The sequence below is a fragment of the Eubalaena glacialis genome, chromosome 2 (genome assembly GCF_028564815.1).
Source record: "Eubalaena glacialis isolate mEubGla1 chromosome 2, mEubGla1.1.hap2.+ XY, whole genome shotgun sequence".
NCBI classification, from domain to species: domain Eukaryota; kingdom Metazoa; phylum Chordata; class Mammalia; order Artiodactyla; family Balaenidae; genus Eubalaena; species Eubalaena glacialis.
Window position 1 is genome coordinate 58,538,893 of NC_083717.1, and position 21,582 is coordinate 58,560,474.

A 21,582-nucleotide genomic window follows, 5' to 3' on the forward strand; every position below is an offset into this window, starting at 1 on the left:
AAGGGATGACATTTGAGTCTGACTTTTATTATTTACTGTCGCACATCAGGCAATCAGGCAATGTCCCACATTGGCTCAAATATATGGCACAGCAAGCAGAACTGGTTTCTTCTCTCCATCATGTTTGCCTCTCTGTTCTCTCCTGCAGATGGATGGTTTCTAGCCTGCTTCCAAACCCCACCTCGGCTGAGTGTTGGGCGGCCCTTCTACACGCTCCTATGACTCTTGATATGGACGCAGTCCTGTCAGACTTTGTTCGGTCCACGGGGGCAGAACCTGGTCTGGCCAGAGACCTGCTGGAAGGTAGGCCTCCTCCAGCCCACCCCCCAACCACCCTCTTGGGCATAACTGCCCCCAACCCAGTGACAAAAGATAAGAAGTTTTCTCTTACCTGACGAGGGTGGTACTTGGACTCCTAAAAAATCAAAAGAAGGTGTGGATGGTGAAATTACTTTTGTTATTCTTGACTTTCTTTGGGGAATGGAATAGATCACCCAACTCTCTACAGTAAAAGAGCAGAAGGCATTAGCTAAGCTTTGCTTTGCATTAAAGCTTACACATACTGAGTCAAAATCTACCAATACCTATTTTTTAAAGAAAATATATTTAGTAAAGCAGAAATTAGAGAACATTCAAAAAAACACTTTTATTGGAGACCTTAGCTTCTTATCTTTGTCTTAGCTGAGACAAAAATACTTTAGGCCATAGTTTTTGGTGAAAAAACACCTAATAGCCAATAAAATAGTTGAAAATAATTCACAAGCAAGAAGGCAAATTCATCCTCAAGCTTTTAGCGTAAATATCATTCACTACATGAAAAATGTGCATAGTCCATATTTAGAATGTTTTGAGATTCAGCTATAATCATAATGAAATAAAAATTAATGTTTAGTTTCAGTCTCTAAAATGGATTTACTTTTGTATTTTTGAAATTTCTTTTTTTGTGGTGGGGTGAAGGGAAGAAGTGGGAAGAACCAATTACAACTTCTCAGGAGAGTCCTGTGTGTGAAAGGGGAGAATTTTTAAACAATTACTCTTTGCTTCATATGTATAAATTCCTACTTGTGAAATTAGCAAATACTTGGTCAAGTAGTGTTAAGTTACAATGATTCCTTCATTCACTTAGGGAAAAATATGAATTACTGTAGATTTGCATCACTGGAGGTAACTATTCAATCCTATTGAAAATTAGCCGCTTATTGGGGGATTCTGATAAAATGGGAGTAGTTTTTAAATTTCCCTGAACCTCCCAGAATTTCAAACAAACTCGGGGTTTAGAATAAAATATGCTTAGAGAATATTTGTGATATATGTGAATCAAAGTGCTGTTCTAATGTCTCCCTGATAGCTTTCACTGCTTTTCTTAATTTCAGTGAGCAGTCATATGGAGAAGTAGGTTTACAGTGAGATTGGCAACAAGGGCTGGGGTCAAGTCCAGACTCAACATTTACTGGCTACGAGATGTAGGGCAAATTATTTCATTTCCCTTAAGCCTCAGGTTTTTTTCTATACAATGAGCCTAACCCACTTTCCAGGGTGATCGTAAACATTAGAAATTGTGATGTAAATGCTCAGGTGGAGTGACCAGCGTGTAGAGATGCTCAGACAGTAGCAGAAGATCTTGTCTGTGGTTGCCCTCTTTGCAACTAGTACTGACCTTGCTGTTGATATCTGGTTAGCCTTCAATTGGAAGCAAGAGTTGTCAGCTCTTTTCTTTTTTCTTTAATTTTATTGTTTAAGGGAAAATACAGGAAAATGACTTTTTGTGTACAGTTCTAAGAATTTGAACATGTGTATAGATTTGTGTTATTATTACTGCTCTCAGAACACAGAACTGTCCCATCACCCCCAAGTACCCCTCCTGCTCTCTTTAACGCTGTGCCTTCCCCAACCCTGGGCGCTGGCAACCCCTGCTCTGTTTTTTATCACTTTGGTTTTGTCTCTGTCGAGAACTTTATATACATGGAGTCACGCAGAACCTAATCTTTTTAAACGGGCTTCCTTTCACTCAGCATAATTATCTTGAGATTCATTTGAGCTGTTGTGCGTATCCATAGTTTGTTCCTTTGTTCTGCTGAGTGGTACCCATTGTAGAGATGGACCATGGACTGTTTAGCCATTCACCTGTAGGGGGCATTCAATTGTTTCCAGTTTTTACAGTTAGACTAGAACTGCGATACACTTGAGAACAGGGGTTTTGTGAACACAGTTTTAATTTTTCTAGGGTAAACACAGGGGAGGGATTGCTGATTCACATGGTAAGTATATGTTTAACTTTAAAAGAAATTGCCAAACTGTTTTCCAGAGTGCAATACTATTTTGCATTCCACCAGAAATGTGTGAGAGTGCTAGCTGCTCCACATCCTCACCAGCTCTTGGCTTTTTAAAAAAAAATTTAGCCATTGTAGTAGGTTTAGAATGGTATTTCCTCATCATTTTAGTTTTCATTTCCCTAGTGACTAATGATGCTGAATTTTTTTCATGTTATAAGTTTTCATCTGTGTATTTTCTCTGGCAAAATACCTGTTCAAGCCTTTTTCCTATTTCTCAGCAAAATTAGGTTGCTATTTTTTTTTATAGTTGAGTTTTGAGAGTTCATTATATATTCTGAGTATAAATCCTTTGTCAGGTACGTGATTTGCAAATATTCTCTCCCAGTCTGTGCTTGACTTTTCACTCTCTTAGCAATGCCCTTGGCAGAGCAGAAGTTTTTAATTTTGATGAAGTCCAATTATCATTTTTTTTTCTTTTATGGATCATGCTTTGGATGACATGTCTAAGAACCTTTGCATAACCAGGTCATGAAGATTTTCTCCTATGTGAACTCTTAAAAGTTTTATACTTTTATGTTTTCATTTAGGTTTCTGACTCATCTTGAGTTGATTTTTGTATAACATGTGAGATTTAGGGTAAGGTTCATTTTTATGCATATAGATGACCAGTTGTTCAAACCATTTTTTGAAAAGTTTATCCTTTGTCCTTTGAATTGCCTTTGCACATTTGTCACAAACCAACTGAGCGTATTTGTAGGAAACTATTTATTGATGCCGGTTCAGTTCCACTGATCGATATGTCCATTCCTTTGCCAATACTACACCATCTTGATTACCATAGCTTTGTAGTGAGTCTTAAAATCAGCATGATTCTTCCAACTTTATTCTTCTTTTTCAAAAGTGTTTCAAGTATCCTATTTTTTTGCCTCTCCATATAAACTTGAGGATTGGGTTACCTCTATAAAGTTTCCTGCTGGAATTTTTATTGGAATTATGTTAAATCTATAAATCAATGCTAACTATGTTATGTCTTCCAACCCATGAAGTCAGTGTAGCTATATTTTCCATTTATTTAGGCCTTATTTGAGTGCTTTCATGAACATTTTGTAGTTTTTAGCATATCAGATCCTATACATATTTTGTAAGGTATATATCTAGGGAGGAATTGAACTTCTATAGATGGTATTTTTTTTAAGTTCGGTTTCTAATTGTTCATTGCTCGTATATAATCAACATGCAATTGATTTTTCCATGTTGTCCTCATATCCTGCAATCTTACTAAACTCAATTATTTGTTCAAGAGTGTGTGTCTGTGTGTGTATTCCTTGAAATTTTCTATGTAGACAATTATGTTGTTTCCTTTCCAATGTATGCCTTTTATTTATTTGCCTTACCTTACTCTTATTCTTCACTTATTCCTGTTTATTGCACGGGCTAAGACTTCCAGTAAAAGGTTGAATAAGAGTGGTGAAAGGGAACATCCTTGCCTTTTTCTTGATCTTAGGAGGAAAGCTTTCAGTCTTTCAGCTTTATGTAGAATGGGTTTTTGTTGATATTCTTTATCAGGTGAAGGAAATACCTTTCTGGTCCTAGTTTGTGGAAAGTTTTATCATGAATAGTTGTTAAGTTTTTTCCAAAAGCATCTTCTACATCAGCTGATATGATTGAGTTGTTTCTCTTCTTTAAACTGCTAATATAATGTATTGCATTGATTGCCTTCTAATAGTAAACCAGCCTTTCAGCCATTATTTCTTTAAAGATTTTTTCTGCTGCACATTTTTCTCCTCTCCTAATGGGACTTGGATGATATAAAGGTTAGACCTTTAGTTATTGTCTTACAGGTCCCTACAGTTCTACTCATTTTCTTTTCCAATCATTTCTCTGTCAATTTTTCAGATTGGACAACTTCTGTTGATCTACTTATAAATTTACTGAATCCCGTGTCATCTCCATTCTGTTACTGAGCCCATCCAATGATGTTTTATTTTAGTTGTTGAATTTTTTCATTTCTAACATTTCCACTTGATTCTTCTTTATATCTTCTGTTTCTTTGCTGAGACTTTCTGTATTTTTCAAGAGTGCTTGCTCTCTCTTACTGGTTGGAAAATGTAATAACTGCTTTAAAGTCTTGGTCAGATAATTTCAATATCTATGGCATCCCAGCATTGCTATTGAGATTTCCCTGGGTTTTTTGGTATAGTGAGTAAATTTCAATTGTATCCTAGATATTTTGAATATTATGTTTTGAGACTTTGGTTGTTTTTTAAATCTTATGGCAGATATTGTTATTTTTGTTTTAGGAAGTAATTAACCCAGTAGGGTTCAGACCACAAGTCCTCAGTTCCCCAAGACTTCTGTGGATCGTGGTTTCGACTTCAAGTCTTTGAGAAGTGCTGTTGGATCTGTCTGGTGTATGTACCACCTACTTGGCCAGTCTGGGACTTAGGCAAGTCATCTGTCCCATATTTTACTGCTCCAAGTCTCTGGAGTCTATTCAGGGTCAGATCCATACATGTGCAGTTCAGGGGTAAGCCCAAGAGTTCATAAACAACTTTAAGGGGTTGCTTTCCCAAGCTCCTGCCTTATCATAATCACCTTGATAGTTCTGCATCCCTGGGACTCTGCTCTCCAGCCCTTCAGCCAGCACCCTGAGGCTGTGTTTGCCCTGCACTCCTGCACACTTGATTTGACTGCACCCATCTCAGAGCTGAGCAGAGGCCAGAGAGAGAGCAACAGCAGTGGGGCTCACCACATCCGCTGGGATCCACAGCTCCTCTGATTAGAGAGGAAGGTTCTCTGCCTTCCTGTTCTGATTTCCTGCCATCTCGCATTGCTGCCACAGGAGTGCTTGAGGTCTGGGGTACAAGAGAACTGAGGAAAAAAATTTAAGAGAAAAAAGATAAATAAGGGGCTTCTACACTCTCTCTGAACATTGTAGACCCCCTTCCTGCTTCTTGAGCCAGCGGAGAGGTCTCCTCTTGGAACCAATGCCCACTTCTGAGTTCTGGGCTGCCCTGAGTTCACGTCAGAGAGACTGGAAATAAAAAGTGATAAACTCACCACCAGTTCTGTGGTCTTCTTCCTCAGTCTGCCTGCTCTCATTACTTCTCTGAATAATAAAGTAATAGGTGAAGTAATAGTAGCAGGTGAATAGCTGCTTTCAGTAGGAGAGACGCAGTGGGGTGTCCTTCCTTCATATACCCTGGAACCTGTCTTCTGTTTTTACAAGTGGGAAGGCCATGGTTACCTACGTATGGTGGGTTCTTTAAGTTGTCAAAGTTATTTGGGTCAAGATTTTTCTAAAAGTCAGTGTTTCAAAGAACAAACTATTTTCATTGTGAGGTCTCAGATCTTTCTAAGGGTAAAAAAATTTCAGTGACGGCAGAAGCTGGGTGAAAGGTACATGGACCCTCTCTGTAGTGTTTTTTAAGCTATTTGTGTGTTTTTATGGAAACAACCTAAATGTCCATCGACAGATGAACAGATAAAGAAGACGTGGTATATATATACACACAATAGAATACTACTCAATTATTCATATAAAAAAGAATGAAATAATGCCATTTGCAGCAACATGGATGGACCTAGAGATTATCATACTGAATGAAGTAAGCCAGACAGAGAAAGACAAATATCATATGATATCACTTACATGTGGAATCTTAAAAAATGATACAGATGAACTTATTTACAAAACAGAAAAAGACCCACAGACATGGAAAACAAACTTATGGTTACCAAAGGGGAAAGGTGGGAAGGGATAAATTAGGAGTTTGGGATTAACAGATACACACTACTATACATAAAACAGATAACCAACAAGGACCTACTGTATAGTATGGGGATCTATACTCAATATTTTGTAATAACCTATAAGGGAAAAGAGTCTGAAAAAATGTATACATATCTACACATATATGTGTGTATGTATGTATAACTGAATCACTTTGCTATACATCTGAAACTAATACAACATTGTAAATCAACTATACTTCAATTTTTAAAAAGAGTAAAGTAAAAAAAAATTGTGTTTTTAATTAATTTATTTTTTTCAAAATAAAAAGTTAAAAACACACAGTGATGGGAATCACAGTACAGCAGAGGAAGGCCAATGAGAAGAAAGAGTAGCAGAGGCTGATAGAAATCTGGCAAAAAAGACAGGGTAGGGACAATGGGATAAGCAGAGACAAAGGCAGAGGAAGTGAACAACAATCAGCCTCTGGGTGGAAGGGTGTGTCCTTACCTGGCCGCAGGCTTCCCTTTGCCAGTTGGTCAAGTGGTCCCTCTGAAACAAAGGTCAGTTTGGGTGACTTTGTTTCCCAGATTCCTCTGATATCCCCTCTACCTGCAGAATAAACTCCTCCACAAGCCACTCAAGTCCCTTCAGCATCCAGCCCTGCTCCATCCCTTCTACCTCATCTCCCACTGCATCCCTTCACCATCCTTCTCCCCAGACACACCATCCACCTCTGTGCTTGTATTTAAGCTCATGTCTAGTGCTGTCCACTCCCCCCCACACACACTCTGTCTCACTCTTTATTCTGCTCCTCTTCCTAGTTAGACCACAAGCTCCATGACAGCAGGGGCCATTCCAGGTTTTGCCCACTTTGTCCCCCAACCATTGGCACATGCTAGCCCCTCAATAGTGTGATCTGGCTGCTGGGAACCAGGAACAAGCAGCCAGATGGAAATCCTCATGCGCATGGAGACAAACAATAAACAGCATAAATGAGTTAGATGGTATTTTAGTGGTTAATGCCATGGAGAAACCCGTATAAGGGGAGCAGGTATTGGGTGCGGGTATGGGTGCAATTTTAAGTTAGGGTTGCCAGAGAAGGCCTCACTAAAAGAAATGGAATCTGAACAAAGATTTGAGGTATGAGAGAGTGGATACCCGGGAAAGAAGTTTCTAGGAAGAGTTGGAATGAATTGGTCATTCCTTGCCATTCCTCAGAACTTTGTAGACTTCTATTACAACAAATATTTGGTTGTGTCTTATTTGATAATTGATCACATACTTTTTTTCCTCATTAAATTAGAAGTTCTTCGGAAAATAATCTGAAAAAGAAAAAGTACATATATACATATATATGTGTGTATGTACATATAACTGAATCACTTTGCTATACATTTGAAATTAACACAACATTGTAAATTAACCATACTTCAGTTTTTAAAAAAAGATAATAATGGAACCAATCTAAAGGGAGTTTTCCTGATTAAATTAAAGGGATATATAAAATATAAAGAAAAACAAGTTCTTAAAAACAAGAGCAGGGCTTCCCTGGTGGCGCAGTGGTTGAGAATCTGCGTGCTAATGCAGAGGACACGAGTTCGAGCCGTGGTCTGGGAAGATCCCACATGCCGTGGAGCAACTAGGCCATGAGCCACAACTACTGAGCCTGCGCGTCTGGAGCCTGTGCTCCGCAACAAGAGAGGCCACGATAGTGAGAGGCCCGCGCAACGCGATGAAGAATGGCCCCCGCTTGCCACAACTAGAGAAAGCCCTAGCACAAGAAAAAAACGAAGACCCAACATAGCAGTCAATCAATCAATCAATAAATCTTTAAAAAAAAAAAAAAAACAAGAGCAGTAGCATTGATGACAGTAGTTAGCATTTATGGTACATTGTTCTATATCAGACACTAAGGTCTTTAAATGTGATGTCTCATTTAATCCATGCAACACATTAACAAAGTCTTAGCTTTCCCATTGTATAGGCAAGAAAACCAAGGCCAAGAAAATTCCTTGAAGTTACATAGTCAGGACATAGCAGAACCACACGTGAATCCACTTGTGACACTAAATACCAGGTTTTTTCTGCAAAACCGGATCACCTACCATTGATTTCTGTACCCACTGTGTCCTTGTAGAGTGTAGCAGCATTTCGTATGCTATGTCCGTTCGGAAGAATTTTAATGAATCACTGGAGGAATGTTTGAGTAACCCATTTTATGATGTGACTAATTAACTTTTCAAATAAAATACCACTTCAAGAGACCACAAAGACTATTCAAAAACTAGAACTAATAGCTAACATTCATGCGCCAGGCACTGTCTAGCCACTTGACATATATTAAAAGTTGGTTAAAAAGATTTTCGAGTGGGAGGCCAAACACATGAGTTCTTAAAGTGTCAGTTCCCTACTTAAAGAGAAAACAACTCTCACACTTTTACAATAACTGTGAATTTCAGGCCTTGCAGCTTTACCAAGATATTCTTTCCATGCCTCAATTATGTTGCCATCCATGGGGGAAAAAAATCCTTGAGCAAAGAAGCCAGGTTGCATTTAGAAAAAACATTAACTGGAAATTAACATCTCACATGTCCCTGGTCTAATTTTTCAGAATCTTTGTGGAATTTGCAAAATTAAGGACAATGGTGACAAGTGAGTTAAATCGTATTCTCAAAAATATATATGCACGTAGGGAAGCTGTCCACGTATTTTAAGATGCATGTATGTTTACCAGTTGAGTTGGTAATTTGATAACCAAAGTTTCTAGAGTTATGAGGAAATATACCCTTTTCCAATACTGGGTTCCTTGGGTTTGAAGTATATTTAGTTTGGAAATTTGCAAATGGTGGTCCAGCTTGTATGGAGAGGTAACTCCCAATCACTTGCCAGTCATATTGACAGGTAATTCCATTAACCTTTACGTTTGGCCTTTGAAAATATTCCTACGATACAGGGACAGCAGCTGCTGACTTGGATAAATGCAGTAATGCTCCAAAGAATACACCCAAGAAATGGGGAGAGATGGAGGCAACTCAGGGGAGCATGTGTTTAGCAGAAGTCTCTCCTTAGCCTGACAGCTGGTCATCCACCCACAGCAAACCCACAGGGCTGCCATGGAGCATTTCACAGGTGGGAGGAGCCCAAAGGCCCTCTGTCTGGAGCCTGGCCAGTCACCGTGGCTGACCCAGGATACTTTGGCTCCAGGAGCCACACTAACTTATTAAACACCCAGGAAACCAAAGTGGGCTCCAGAATGGTCACACTTTTAATTACAGTGAGAAATAAAAGTGTCCCAAGGCCAGACTCACCACACTTATTTACCCAGAGCATCCTTTCTCTGCAGTCAAGCTAGATCTGAAGCCCAGTCTTGAACACACGTCACCTGATTTACCAGGAGAATTCACTGCTCTAACTTTTTTCAAATTTGCATGATTAGAGGGCTGCTGTGAGCAAGTCCCACGTCCCTGAGTGGGAAGAAAAAAGCAGCCTGGTGACTGTGAATCCTGAGTGGGAATTAGAGGAGAAGGTCTGTTGGCCTCTGGCCAGAGCCGGGATTACCTGTGAATCTAGAAATGATTACTGAAATGGTTACTGAAATGAAACCACAGGTTCCTCCCCATACTGTCCTGTCCCCAGTGGGGGCAGCTCTGCCATTAGATTAGTCGTATTTGAAATAACCAAAAAAAAAGTCCTGTCCAGGATCCAATTTCCAAGACACCTCCTCTGGCATGGTGCCATTCAGGAGGAAACATTTTCTCCTTAGACGGGTGAGTGTATTTAAATACTTGTGAAAACAAACTGAGACTATTAGGACCATGTGTGGTAGTTCTGTTCTGGCATGCTAATCAATTAAGTAGATCCCTCGTTTCCTTTCTCTTAGGGAAGATTGTAACCCCAGGTACCATCACTGGCTGCTTGAAATGCTTCCTCTCTGGAAAGCCAACCACATCCATTGCAGTCTTTATGGAGGATGTCTCCACCTGAGCTACCCACCTTTTTGTGTTCTTCTACCTTGCTCCCCTGATACGCATGTTCCTCCAGGGCTCCCAGCCCCGTGTACTCAATAACTTGGACTAAATGGAATTTCATTGAAGAGGCATCCCCAGCAGATTGTGGGTGGACTTCTTAATGGAGTATGTGATGCAGTTAGTAGAATCTGTGTCTCTTTAACCCCCTCTAAGTGTCCTCACTGCCACTCTCCCAGCCTCTTCCTGCCCCCTAGTCAAGCAGCTCACTGCTCAATACTTGATGTATTAAAGAATTATTGTCAATTAGTTTTAGGTGTGATATTGTTACTGAGGTTATGCTAAGAAATATACACACACTGAAATATTGATGGATGAAATGGTATCACTCTGAGATTTGGGAGGTGGGGGAATGGGTGAGATTAGAAATGAAACAAGATTAGCCATGAGCTGATTATTTATTAAAACTGGGTAATGGATGCACATGGGTTCATAATAATCTTCTGTATATTTCTGTATGCTTATACAACTTTCCATAACAATAGTTTAAAAACAGCATCAGGAAACTTTTGCTTCCAGCCAAGATGGAGCATTAGGAAATGGGCTTACCCTCATGCTTGAGACAAGAGAAGAGAGCAGTGTGTAAGAAACAAGCCACTGAACTTTAGACAATGAAGGAAGGTGATCCCTGAAAGATGGGAAACATACAAGGGTAGTCCTGTGGTTGCCAAGCTTATGGCCTTGAGAGTGTTTCCAGGATGTGGTGTGGAGAGAAGGATCTGAGATGGAGCCCAGCAGACTGCCTGTCATGAGGAGTCAGAGCTGAGGGTCGGGGAGTGAAGGAGATCAGAGCACAGAGAGGAGAGAGATGCACAGGGAGAATGCCAGCGATGTACCAAGGGTTTGCCTCTGCTACTTGGCATGTGTGTAAGGAAGTTATATGCATCTGGGGAAAGAACCAACTAAGATTAGAGGGAACAGTGCCCACCAGCAACACAGAGCTAAGTACAGTGTCTGTGCCCACCCATCAAATAGGAAAAGCACCGAGTGTGATTTCTAGAAGGGTGTTGCCTCAGTAATGGCAAATAATTAACCCTGGAATAAAAACTGCCCTGGTCACACCTAACAAACCATAGAAGCAAGACCCAAAAGGATTAAATTGTTTCCAAGAAATGTAACTACATTCCAGAACACAGCTGAGTAATAGTTATTGGAATATAAACTCGTCCAGCACCAAACAATATAAAATTCACATTGTGTGTCATCCAGTCAAAAGTTAGCAGGAATGCAAAGATGTGGGAAAGTATGACCCATAATAAGGAGAAATTATTCAATCAAAACCAACCTAGAACTGACATAGATGTTAGTATTATCAGACAAGGACATTAAGAGTTATCAAAAGTCGTAAAAACAGCAGTGTTGAATAAATTGTATTCTGTATGTTCAAAAATTTAAGTAAAGATGTAGAAGATATTTTTAAAGACCCACATCAAACTTCCAGATATGAAAACTACATGAGATTAAAAATTAACTCAATGGGATTAAGAGCAGATTGAATATTACAGAAAAACAAAGATTAATAAACAGAGGCATAACAATAGAAACTATCCAAAATGAGACAGAGAAAATAAAGAAATTCAAAACATGTCAGTGAGTTGTGGAAGAAGTGCAGTCAACCTAAAATATGTGTAATTGGAATTCCTGAAGAGGGGCGTAAGGGACAGAAAAAAATAACTGAAGAAATGAGCAGTACGTAGGGGAAATTTCTATCACTAACCTTGTTAGAAAAAAAGAAAGGCCTCAAATCAATGACCTCAGTTTCCACCTTAAAAACTAGAAAAAGAAGAGCAAATTAAACCCAAAGTAAGCAGAAGCAATGAAACAATAAATATCAGAATAGAAGTAATGAAACAGAACAGAGAAAAATAATAGACAACTCAATGAACTCAAGAGTAAATTCATTGAGATCAATAAAACTGATAAACCTCTAGCCAGATAATCAGGGAAAAAGAAGATAAATTAACAATATAAAGAATGAGAAATTACCTTAGTACAGATTGTATAGACATTAAAAGTATTATAAGGGAATATTATGGACAAGTTTATATTAATAATTACAACAACTTAGATGAAATTGACAAATTCCTTGAAAAGTGCAAACTACCAAAGCTGATGCAAGAAAAAGTAAATAACCTGGATATCTCTCTATCTCTTAAAGTGATTTAAGTTGGAGTTAAAAGCCTTCACACAAAGAAAACTGCAGGCACAGACACTTCACTGGTAAATTCTACCACACATAGAAGAAATTACAGCAGTTTTACACAAACTCTTCCAGAAAATCAAAGAAGAGCTATACTTCCCAATCCATGCTATGAGGCCAGAGTACCCTAATACAAAACCAAACGGTCCAGAGCAGATGTTCCTCATGAAGATCAATATGAAAACTCTAAATAAATTTTTAGCAAATTGAACTCAGTAATACATAAAAAGTATAATACATCATGACCAAGTGGGTTTTATCCCAAGAATGCAAAACTAATTTAACATTCAAAAATCAAACCATATTGACAAACCAAAACACAGAAAACTATATGATCACCTCAATAGGAATGTGAAGAGTCTGACAAAATCCAACATTCATTCCTGATTTAAAAAATAAATAAAAACTCTCAGAAAACTAGGAATAGAAGGGTACTTTCTCAATCTAATGCAGAGCATTTACAAAACAAACAAATAAGCAAACAAAAAGCCCTACAGCTACCAAGATACTTACTGTTGAAAGAAAGAATGCTTTCGCACTAAGACCAGGAACAAGACAAGGATGCCAACCCTCACCACTATATACAACATTTCCCTGGAGATTCTAGCCAGTGTAGTCAAGCAAGAAAGTATAATTTCAAAAACCATCCAGATTGAAAAGGAAGAGTAAGCTATCTCTAGTCACAGAGGGCATAATGACCTATGTATAAGATCCAGTGGAATTTACAAAAAGTTATTGGAACTAATAAGTGAGTTCAGCAGTGTTGCAGGATACAAGATTAATATACAGATGTCAATTTCATTTCTATATATCTGCAATGAATAATGGAAATTGAAATTTCAAAAAATAACTTTTTCAATAGCATCAAAAGATATGAAATACTAGGGATAAATCTGACAACAGTGTGTAAGACCTATACACTGAAACTACAATGCATTGCTTAGAGAATTAAAGACCTAAATGAAAGGAGAGATGTTGCACATCCATGACATCTCAATATTGTTGAGATGTCATTCTCCCCAAATTGATCTTTAAGCTCAACACAATCCCAATCAAAATCTCAGCAGGCATTTTCTTGTAAAAATTGACAAGCTACTTTAATATTCAAAGAGAAATGCAAAAACCTAGAATAAACAAAAGAACTTTGAAAAATTAGAGCAAAGTTGCAGGCTAACAATATCTGTTATTAAGAATCATTATGAAGGTCCATAATCAAAAGAGTGTGGAATTGGCATAAAGATAGAGAAATAGATCAATGGAACATTGGTAAGTCAAGAAATAGCTCATATATATTGACTCCTGAAATCCAGTAAAGAAACGAAGGCAATTCAGTGCAGAAAAAATAATCTTTTCAATAAATGATGGTGAAATAATTGGATATTCATGTACAAAAAAACCCACTTTGAGCTATACCTCACACATATACAAAAATTACCACAAAATGGATGATAGACCTAAACGTAACACCTAAAACTCAAAAATATTTTAGAAAAATGCATAGGAGAAAATCTTAATGGCCTAAGGTTAGGCAAAGTTTTTTTTCCAGCTTTATTGAGATCTAATTGAAAAATAAAATTGCAAGATATTTAAAGTGCACACATGATAATTTGATATATGTATACACTGTGAAAGGATTTCCTTACCAAGTTAATTAACACATCCATCAACTGTTTGCCTTTTTCCTTTTTTTTGTAAGAAAATTTAAGTTCTACCCTCTTAGCAAATTTCAGTTATACAATAGTGTTATCAACTATAGGAACCACATAATACATTAACCCCTCAGACCTTTTTCATCTTATAACAGAAAGTTTGTACCCTTTTACCAACCTCTCCCCATTTCCCCCACCTCCCAACCCCTGAAAACCACTTCTCTACTTTCCGTTTCTATGAGTTCAAATTTTTTTTTAAGATTCCACATATAAGTGAGATCATACATTATTTGTCTTTGCCTGGCTTATATCACTTAGCATAATGCCCTCCAGGTTCATCCATGCTGTTGCAAATGACAGGATTTCCTCCCTTTTTAAGGCTGAATAATATTCTATTGTGTATATATATTTTCTTTATCCATTCATCCATCAGTGGACATTTATGTTGTTTCCATATCTTGGCTATTGTGAATAATGCTGCAATGAACACGGGAGTACAGGTGTCTCTTGGAGATAATGATTTTGTCTCCATAGGATAAATACTCAGGACTGGGATTGCTGGATCATATGGTAGTTAAATTTTTAATTTTTTGAGGAACCTCCATACTGTTTTCCATAGTGACTATACTAATTTACATTCCCACCAACAGCTCACAAGCGTTCTCTTTTTTCCATATCCTTGCCAGCATTTGTTATCTCTTGTCTTTTTTAAAATAGACATCCTAACAGGTGTGAGGTGATATCTCATCATGATTTTGATTTGGATTTCCCTGATGATTAGTGATGTCAAGCACCTTTTCATATATTTGTTGGCCATTTGTATGTCTTCTTTGGAAAAATGTCTATTCAGGCCCTTTGCACATTTTTTAATTGGATTATTTGGGGGATTTGCTCCTGAGTTATAGGAGCTCTTTGTATATTTTGAATATTAACTCTGTATCAGATATGTGGTTTACAAATATTTTCTCCCATTCCATAGGTTGCTTTTTTATTTTGCTGATGGTTTCCTTTGCTGTGCAAATGTTTTTTAGTTTGATGTAGTCCCACTTGTTTATTTTTGATTTTCATGTCAAATCTAAAAATCGTTGCCAAGACAACTGTCAAAGAGCCAACTCTAATTTTCTTCTGAGAGGTCTTTAGGTCTTAGGTTCCAGTCTTTAATCCATTCTGGTTGATTTTTGTATATGGTGTAAGATAGTGGTCCAGTTTCATACTTTTGCATGTGGCTGTCCAGTTTTCCCAACACTATTTATTGAAGAAACTATTCTTTCCGCATTGTGTATTCTTGACACCCTTGTTGAAATTAGTTGACCTTATACATGCAGGTTTAGTTCTGGGCTCTCTATTCTGTTCCACTCACCTATGTGTATGCATTTATGCCAGTACCATACTGTTTTTAATACTGTCACTTTGTAATATAGTTTGAAATCAGAAAGTGGGATGCCTCTAGCTTTGTTCTTTCTCAGGATTGCTTTGGCTATTCAGGGTCTTTTGTGATTCCATACACATTTTAGGATTTTTTTCTACTTCTGTAGAAAATACCTTTGTAATTTTGATTGGGATGACATCGAATCTATAAATGGCTTTGGGTAGTATAGACATTTTAACAATATTAACTCTCCCAACTTAATGGAATGTCTTTCCATTTATTTGTGTCTTCTTCAGTTTCTTTCATCAAAGTCTTATAGTTTTAAGTGTACAGATCTTTCACCTCTGTGGTTAAATTTATTCCTAAATAAATGCTATTGTAATTTTCCTTTCTGATAATTTGTTGTTGGTATATAGAAATGCAAATGATTTTGTATATTAATTTTGTATCCTGAAAATTTACTGAATTTGTTTATTAGGTCCAACAGCATTTTGGTGCAGTTTTTATAAATATAATATTATTTTTTATACATAAGATCACGTCATCTGCAAATAGAGACAATTTTGCTTCTTCCTTCTGATTTTGATGCCTTTTATTTCTCTTTCTTGTCTAATTGCCCTTGCTAGGACATCCAGTACTATGCAGAATAAAAGTGGTGAAAGTGGGCATCCTTGTCTTGTTCCTGATCTTAGAGGAAAATCTTTCAGCTTTTCACCATTGAGTATGATGTTAGCTGTGGGCTTGCCCTATATGGCCTTTATTATGTTGAGGTATGTTTCCTTTATACCCATTTTGTTGAGAGTTTGTGTCATGAAATGAAGTTAAATTCTGTCAAATGCTTTTTCTGCATCTATTGAGATGATCCATTGATGATATAGATATCCATGTTATGATATTTATTCTCCATTGCATCAATGTGATGTATCACATTTATTGACTTGTGGGTGTTGAATCATCCTTGCATCCCTGGAATAAATCCCACTTGATCATGGTGTATGATCCTTTTAATGTATTATTGAATTCAATTTTCTAATATTTTGTTGAGGAATTTTGCATCTATGTTTATCAGGGATATTGGTCAAAAATATTCTTTTCTTGTAGTGTCCTTGCCTGGCTTTGGTATCACGGTAATGCTGGCCTGATAAAATGATTTTGAAAGTGTTCCTTCCTCTTCTGTTTTTTTGGAAGAGTTTGAGAAGGATTGGCATTAGTTCTGCTTTAAATGTTTGCTAGAATTCATGAGTGAGGCCATCTAGTCCTGGACTTTTCTTTGTTGGGAGGTTTTTGATTACTGATTCAATCTCCTTACTAGTATTTAGTCTGTTCAGATTTTCTATTTCTTCATGATTGAGTCTTGATAAGTTTTATGTTTCTAGGAATTTTTCCATTTCTTCTAGGTTGTCCAATTTGTTGGCATATAATTGTTCATAGCAGCCTCTTATGATCCTTTGTATTTCTGTGGTCTCAGTTGTAATGTGTCCTCTTTAACTTATAATTTTATTTATTTGAGTCTTCTCTTCCGTAAGTCTAGATAAAGATTTCTCTGTTTTGTTTATCTTTTTAAAAAACAGCTCTAAATTACATTTATTTTTTTCTATTGTTTTTCTGGTTTCTATTTTATTTATTTCCACTCTGATATTTGTTATTTCTTTCCTTCTACTATGGGCTTAGTTTTAGTCCTTTTTCTAGTTCCTTGAGGTGTAGAGTTAAATTATTTAATTGAGATCTTTCTTTTTTCTTAATTTAAGCACTTATGGTTAAAAAGGTCCCTCATAAAACTGCTTTTACAGCAAAGTTTTGGTGTGTTGTGTTTCCATTTTCATTTGTTTCAAGATTTTTTTTATTTCTCTTTTGATTTCTTCTTTGACTCATTGGTTGTTCAGAAACATGTTTTTTAATCTCCACATATTTGTGAATTTTCCAGTTTTCTTGTAATTGATTTCTAGTTTCATACCAATGTGGTCAGAAAAGATACGTAGCATGATTTCAGTCTTATTTAATTTTTTAAGACTTGTCTTGTGGCCTAACATACGATCTGTCCTGGAGAATGTTCCATGTGCACTTGAGAAGAATGTGTGATCTGTTGTTGGATGGGATGTTCTGTATATGTCTGTTAAGCTTATGTGTTCTAAAGTATGTTTAAATCCAGATATTCCTTTATTGTTTTTTATCTAGATGATTTATCCATTGTTGAAAGTGTGACACTGAAGTGCCCTGCTATTATTGTTTTGCTGTGTATTTTTCTCCCTTCAGATCTGTTAATATTTGCTTTATATATTTAGGTCCTCCTATGTTGGGTACATAGTTATTTACAAATGTTATGTCCTCTTGATGAATTGACCCCTTTATCATCATATAATAACCTTCTTTGTCTTTTGTTACCATTTTTGACTTAAAGTGGTTTTTGTCTAAGTATGGCTACCCCAGATTTCTTTTGGTTTCCACTTGAATGGCATATCTTCTTTATCCCTTCATTTTCAGACTATGTGTGTCCTTAAAACTGAAGTGAATCTCTTATAGGCAACGTATAGTTGGGTGTTGTTTTTTCGTCCATTCAACTACTCTTTGGATTGGAGAATTTAGTCCATTTACATTCGAAGTAATTATTGATAGATATAGACTTACTTTTGCCATTTTGTTCATTGTTCTCTGGTTTTTAAAAAAAATTCCTTTGTTCCTTTCTTCCTCTTTTTCTGTCTTCCATTGTGATTTGATGATTTTCTATAATGGTATTCTTTTTTTTTTTATTTTATCTTTTGCATATCTACTATAGGCTTTTGCTTTGTGGTTACCATGAGGCTTACATAAAACTTATTGTATTTATAATAGTCTATTTTAAGCTCATACAACTTAACTTTGAACACATGCAAAAGCTCTACATTTTTACACTCCACATTTCATATTTTTTGTCAAAATTTCTTTATACATTCTGTATCTATTAACAAATTATTATAGTTGTAGTTATTTTTAATACTTTTGTCTTTGAACCTTTATGATAGAATTATATGTGATTTACCTACCACCATTACAAAATTAGCATATTCAAAATTTAACTTTATATTTACCTCTACTAGTGAGTTTTATACTTCATATATTTTATGTTACTGATTACCGTTCTTTTGTTTCATCTTGAAGAATTCCCTTTAACATTTCTTGTAAAGCTGGGCAAATGGTGATGAAAGTGTTCAACTTTTGTTTGTCTGGAAAACTCTTTATCTCTCCTTCAATTCTGAAGGACAACTTTGCTGGGTAGAGTATTTTTGGATGGCAGTTTTTGCCTCTCAGCTCTTTGAATACCATCCCACCCCTTTCTGGCCTGCAAAGTTTCTGCTGAAAAATTTGCTGATAATCTTATGGAGATTCCCTTGTATGTAACACATTGCTTTTCTCTTGCTGCTCTTAAGATTCTCTCCTTGTCTTTAACTTTTAACAGTTTCATTATAATATGTCTCAGTGTGGGTCTATTTGGATTGAGCTTGTTTAGAACTCTCTGGGCTTCCTGGATCTGGATGTTCTTTTCCCTACATTAGGGTAGTTTTCAGCCATTATTTCTTTGAATAAACTTTCTGCCCCTTTCTCTCCCTTCTTCTTCTCAAACCACTGTAATGTGTAATTGATCCTCTTGATTGTGTCCCCAAAAAATCTCTTCACTCTTTTTCATTCTTTTTTCTTTTTGCTCCTCCTCTGATTTGATGAATGCCCTTCTCTGTCTTCTGGTTCATTGATCCTTTCTTCTATTTGATGTAGTCTGATGTTGAACCTCTCTACTGAATTTTTCAGTTCAGTTACTGTATTCTTTAGATCTGTGATTTCTGCTTGGTACTTTTTTATATTTTCTCTTTGCTGAAATTCTTACTTTGTTCAGGTGTTGCTCTCTTGACCTCTATGAGCAACTTTATGGCCATTATTTGGAATTCTCTATGATGTAAATCACTTATCTCCATTTCATTAAGATCTGTTTCTGGAGATTTATCTTGTTCTTCTATTTGAAACATATTCTTCTATTTCTTAATCTTCCTTGACTCTCTGTGTTAGTGTCTGTGCATTAGATAAAACAGCCACCTCCCACAGTCTTGGCAGGGTGGTCTTGTGTAGTTAGATGAATCTTATCATTCAGCCCAGCCTAAGCTTTTAATTGTCTCTCAAAACTTTGTGATTTTTCCATGATGCCTTTTTTGTTCTTAGTGGCTCCCAGAAGTTGAGAATGTGCCAAGACCTGTCAATGTTCCAAGGGAAGGATCATAGTTAGCACCTAGATGCAGGCCAATTAGAAGCTGGACCCACAGGCACCTGCTGGGGATGTATATAGTATATAGTTTGTCCCTTCCAGGGACAAACTGAGAGATGGGCCATTTTTTCCTGCTCCCTCTGTGCCAAGCCTGGGTATATAGCTATGGTGTGTGTGTGTGTGTGTGTGTGTGTGTGTGTGTGTGTTGGGGTGGGGTGGAGGTGGGGGTGTGCTCCTGTACCCATTAAGAACTGCTTCTTCATTTGCTACAGTCCTGTGGGACTTATGAATGTAAGTCCTATTGGCTATCAGAGTGAGGAGATCCTGGGGTCCATTCCTCAGTCAGCAGCCACAAAATATGGGGCTCTAGGCATGTGTACAAGTCCCTTCCAGGGAAATATTGGTGTCTTGGTTTTATTGTTGGAGCAGGCTGGAGGAAGAAGATGGGGGAGGTGTCCATCAGTTTCCCCAGTCTCTGGGGAAGATCACTTCCAATCCCTAGATACCTTCTCTCCCTCAAGTAGCAGCTTTTAAAATATGCAGATAAACCCCTTTCAGGGAACGACTGAGAGAGTGACATTTTAGCTTGCTCCCTCTGTACTGGGCCTTGGGATGATAACCTGTTAAGAACTACTTCACTTTCTCTGGTCCTATGGAATTCATTAGTGGAAGCCCTGTTGGCTCTCAGATCCAGACAATCCAGGGACCTATCCCACAGGTGGCAGCCATAGAAGCTAGGGTGCAGATGAGGCTACAAGCTCCTCCAGGGAGATACTGGTGACTTGGAGTGGGCTGGAGGGAGAAGATGGATAGGGTGTCTGCCAGCTTCCTAGGTCTTCAGGGAGCATGATAGCTGGCCCCTAGATGCATGCTAAATTAGAAGCCTGGCCCTCAGGCAGCAGCTTTTAAAGTACACAGATGAACAGACCCCTTTCAGGCAAAGACTGGGAGATGGACATTTTTGCTTCTGCCTCTGCACTGAGTCCTGGTGGTGGGGGGATATATACAGTGAGGTGCCCATTAAGAACTGCTTCTTTGTTTGCTATAGTCTTGTGGGTCTCTTGGATACAAGCCCCACTGGCTTTCACATCTAGGTGTTTTGGGGGGGTCCATTTCTCAGATGGGAGTATTAAAATTTGAGGAGCTAAATGTGGGGTCCAAACCCTTTGTTCCTCAGGAAGAAGCTGGGGGTTAGAGATTCCCCTCCCAAATGTATGACGCTGTGCTAAGGTACGGTTTATGGCAAGATTGTGTCTCAGCCTTTTCTTCCTGTTTCAATGTGGGTATTTTCTTGTTCACCGGATATGTGAGTCACGTGACTTATTTCTGGATCTCTCTCAGAGGGCATTTCTCTGTGTTTAGTTGTACTTTCAGTGCATCTGTGAAAGGGGGGTGCTCCAAAGCCTCCTGTGTTGCCCTCTTAGTTAACTCACCTAGGCAAAGATTTTTTAGATATGACTAAAACCAAAAACATGATTCATAACAGAAAAAATGATAAATTGGACTTCATCATAATTAAAAACTGCTTTTTATAGTGTTAAGAAAACTAAAAGATAAACCACACGTTGGAAGACAATACTTGCAAACCATAGATCTAATAAAGGTTTTGTTTCTAAAATGTGTGTACGGAACTCTCAAAACTCAATTAAAAATAAAACTACCCAGTTAAAAAATGAGCAAAAGATTTGATCAGCCACTTCACCAAATAAGATAAATGGGTGTCAAATAAGCACATGAAAAGGAGCTCAACATTATTAGTCATTAGAGAAATGCAAATGAAAACCAGAATGAGGTACTACTATACATTTATTGAATGACTAAAGCCAAAAATACTGACCATAGCAAGTTTTGGCAAGCGCGTGGAGGGACTGGTATCCTCATACACTTGTGGCAATATGAAATGCTGCAGCCACTCAGAAACAATTTGGTGGCATCTTAAAAATTAATGTATCTTAGCATGCAACCCATCAATTTCACTCTTAGATATTTATTTAGCAAACAGAACAGAAAGCATTTGTCCATACAAAAACTTGTACACAGATATTCATGTCTTTATTTGTAACAGCTAAAAACTAGAAACAACTCAAATGTCCATCAACAGA

General features: G+C 37.4%; 1 protein-coding gene across 1 annotated transcript in view; it reads left to right on the forward strand.

Annotated features, from left to right (window-relative positions):
* The window catches only part of LOC133085010 (OTU domain-containing protein 7A-like), a 188,303-nt gene that overhangs the window by 20,083 nt on the left and 146,638 nt on the right, over window positions 1-21,582 (forward strand). Inside the window, exon 3 of the mRNA XM_061181843.1 lies at window positions 149-303. Within this exon, the coding sequence (XP_061037826.1) occupies window positions 153-303 (151 nt within the window). The 5' untranslated portion in view covers window positions 149-152. The remainder of the gene's footprint in view (window positions 1-148; window positions 304-21,582) is intronic.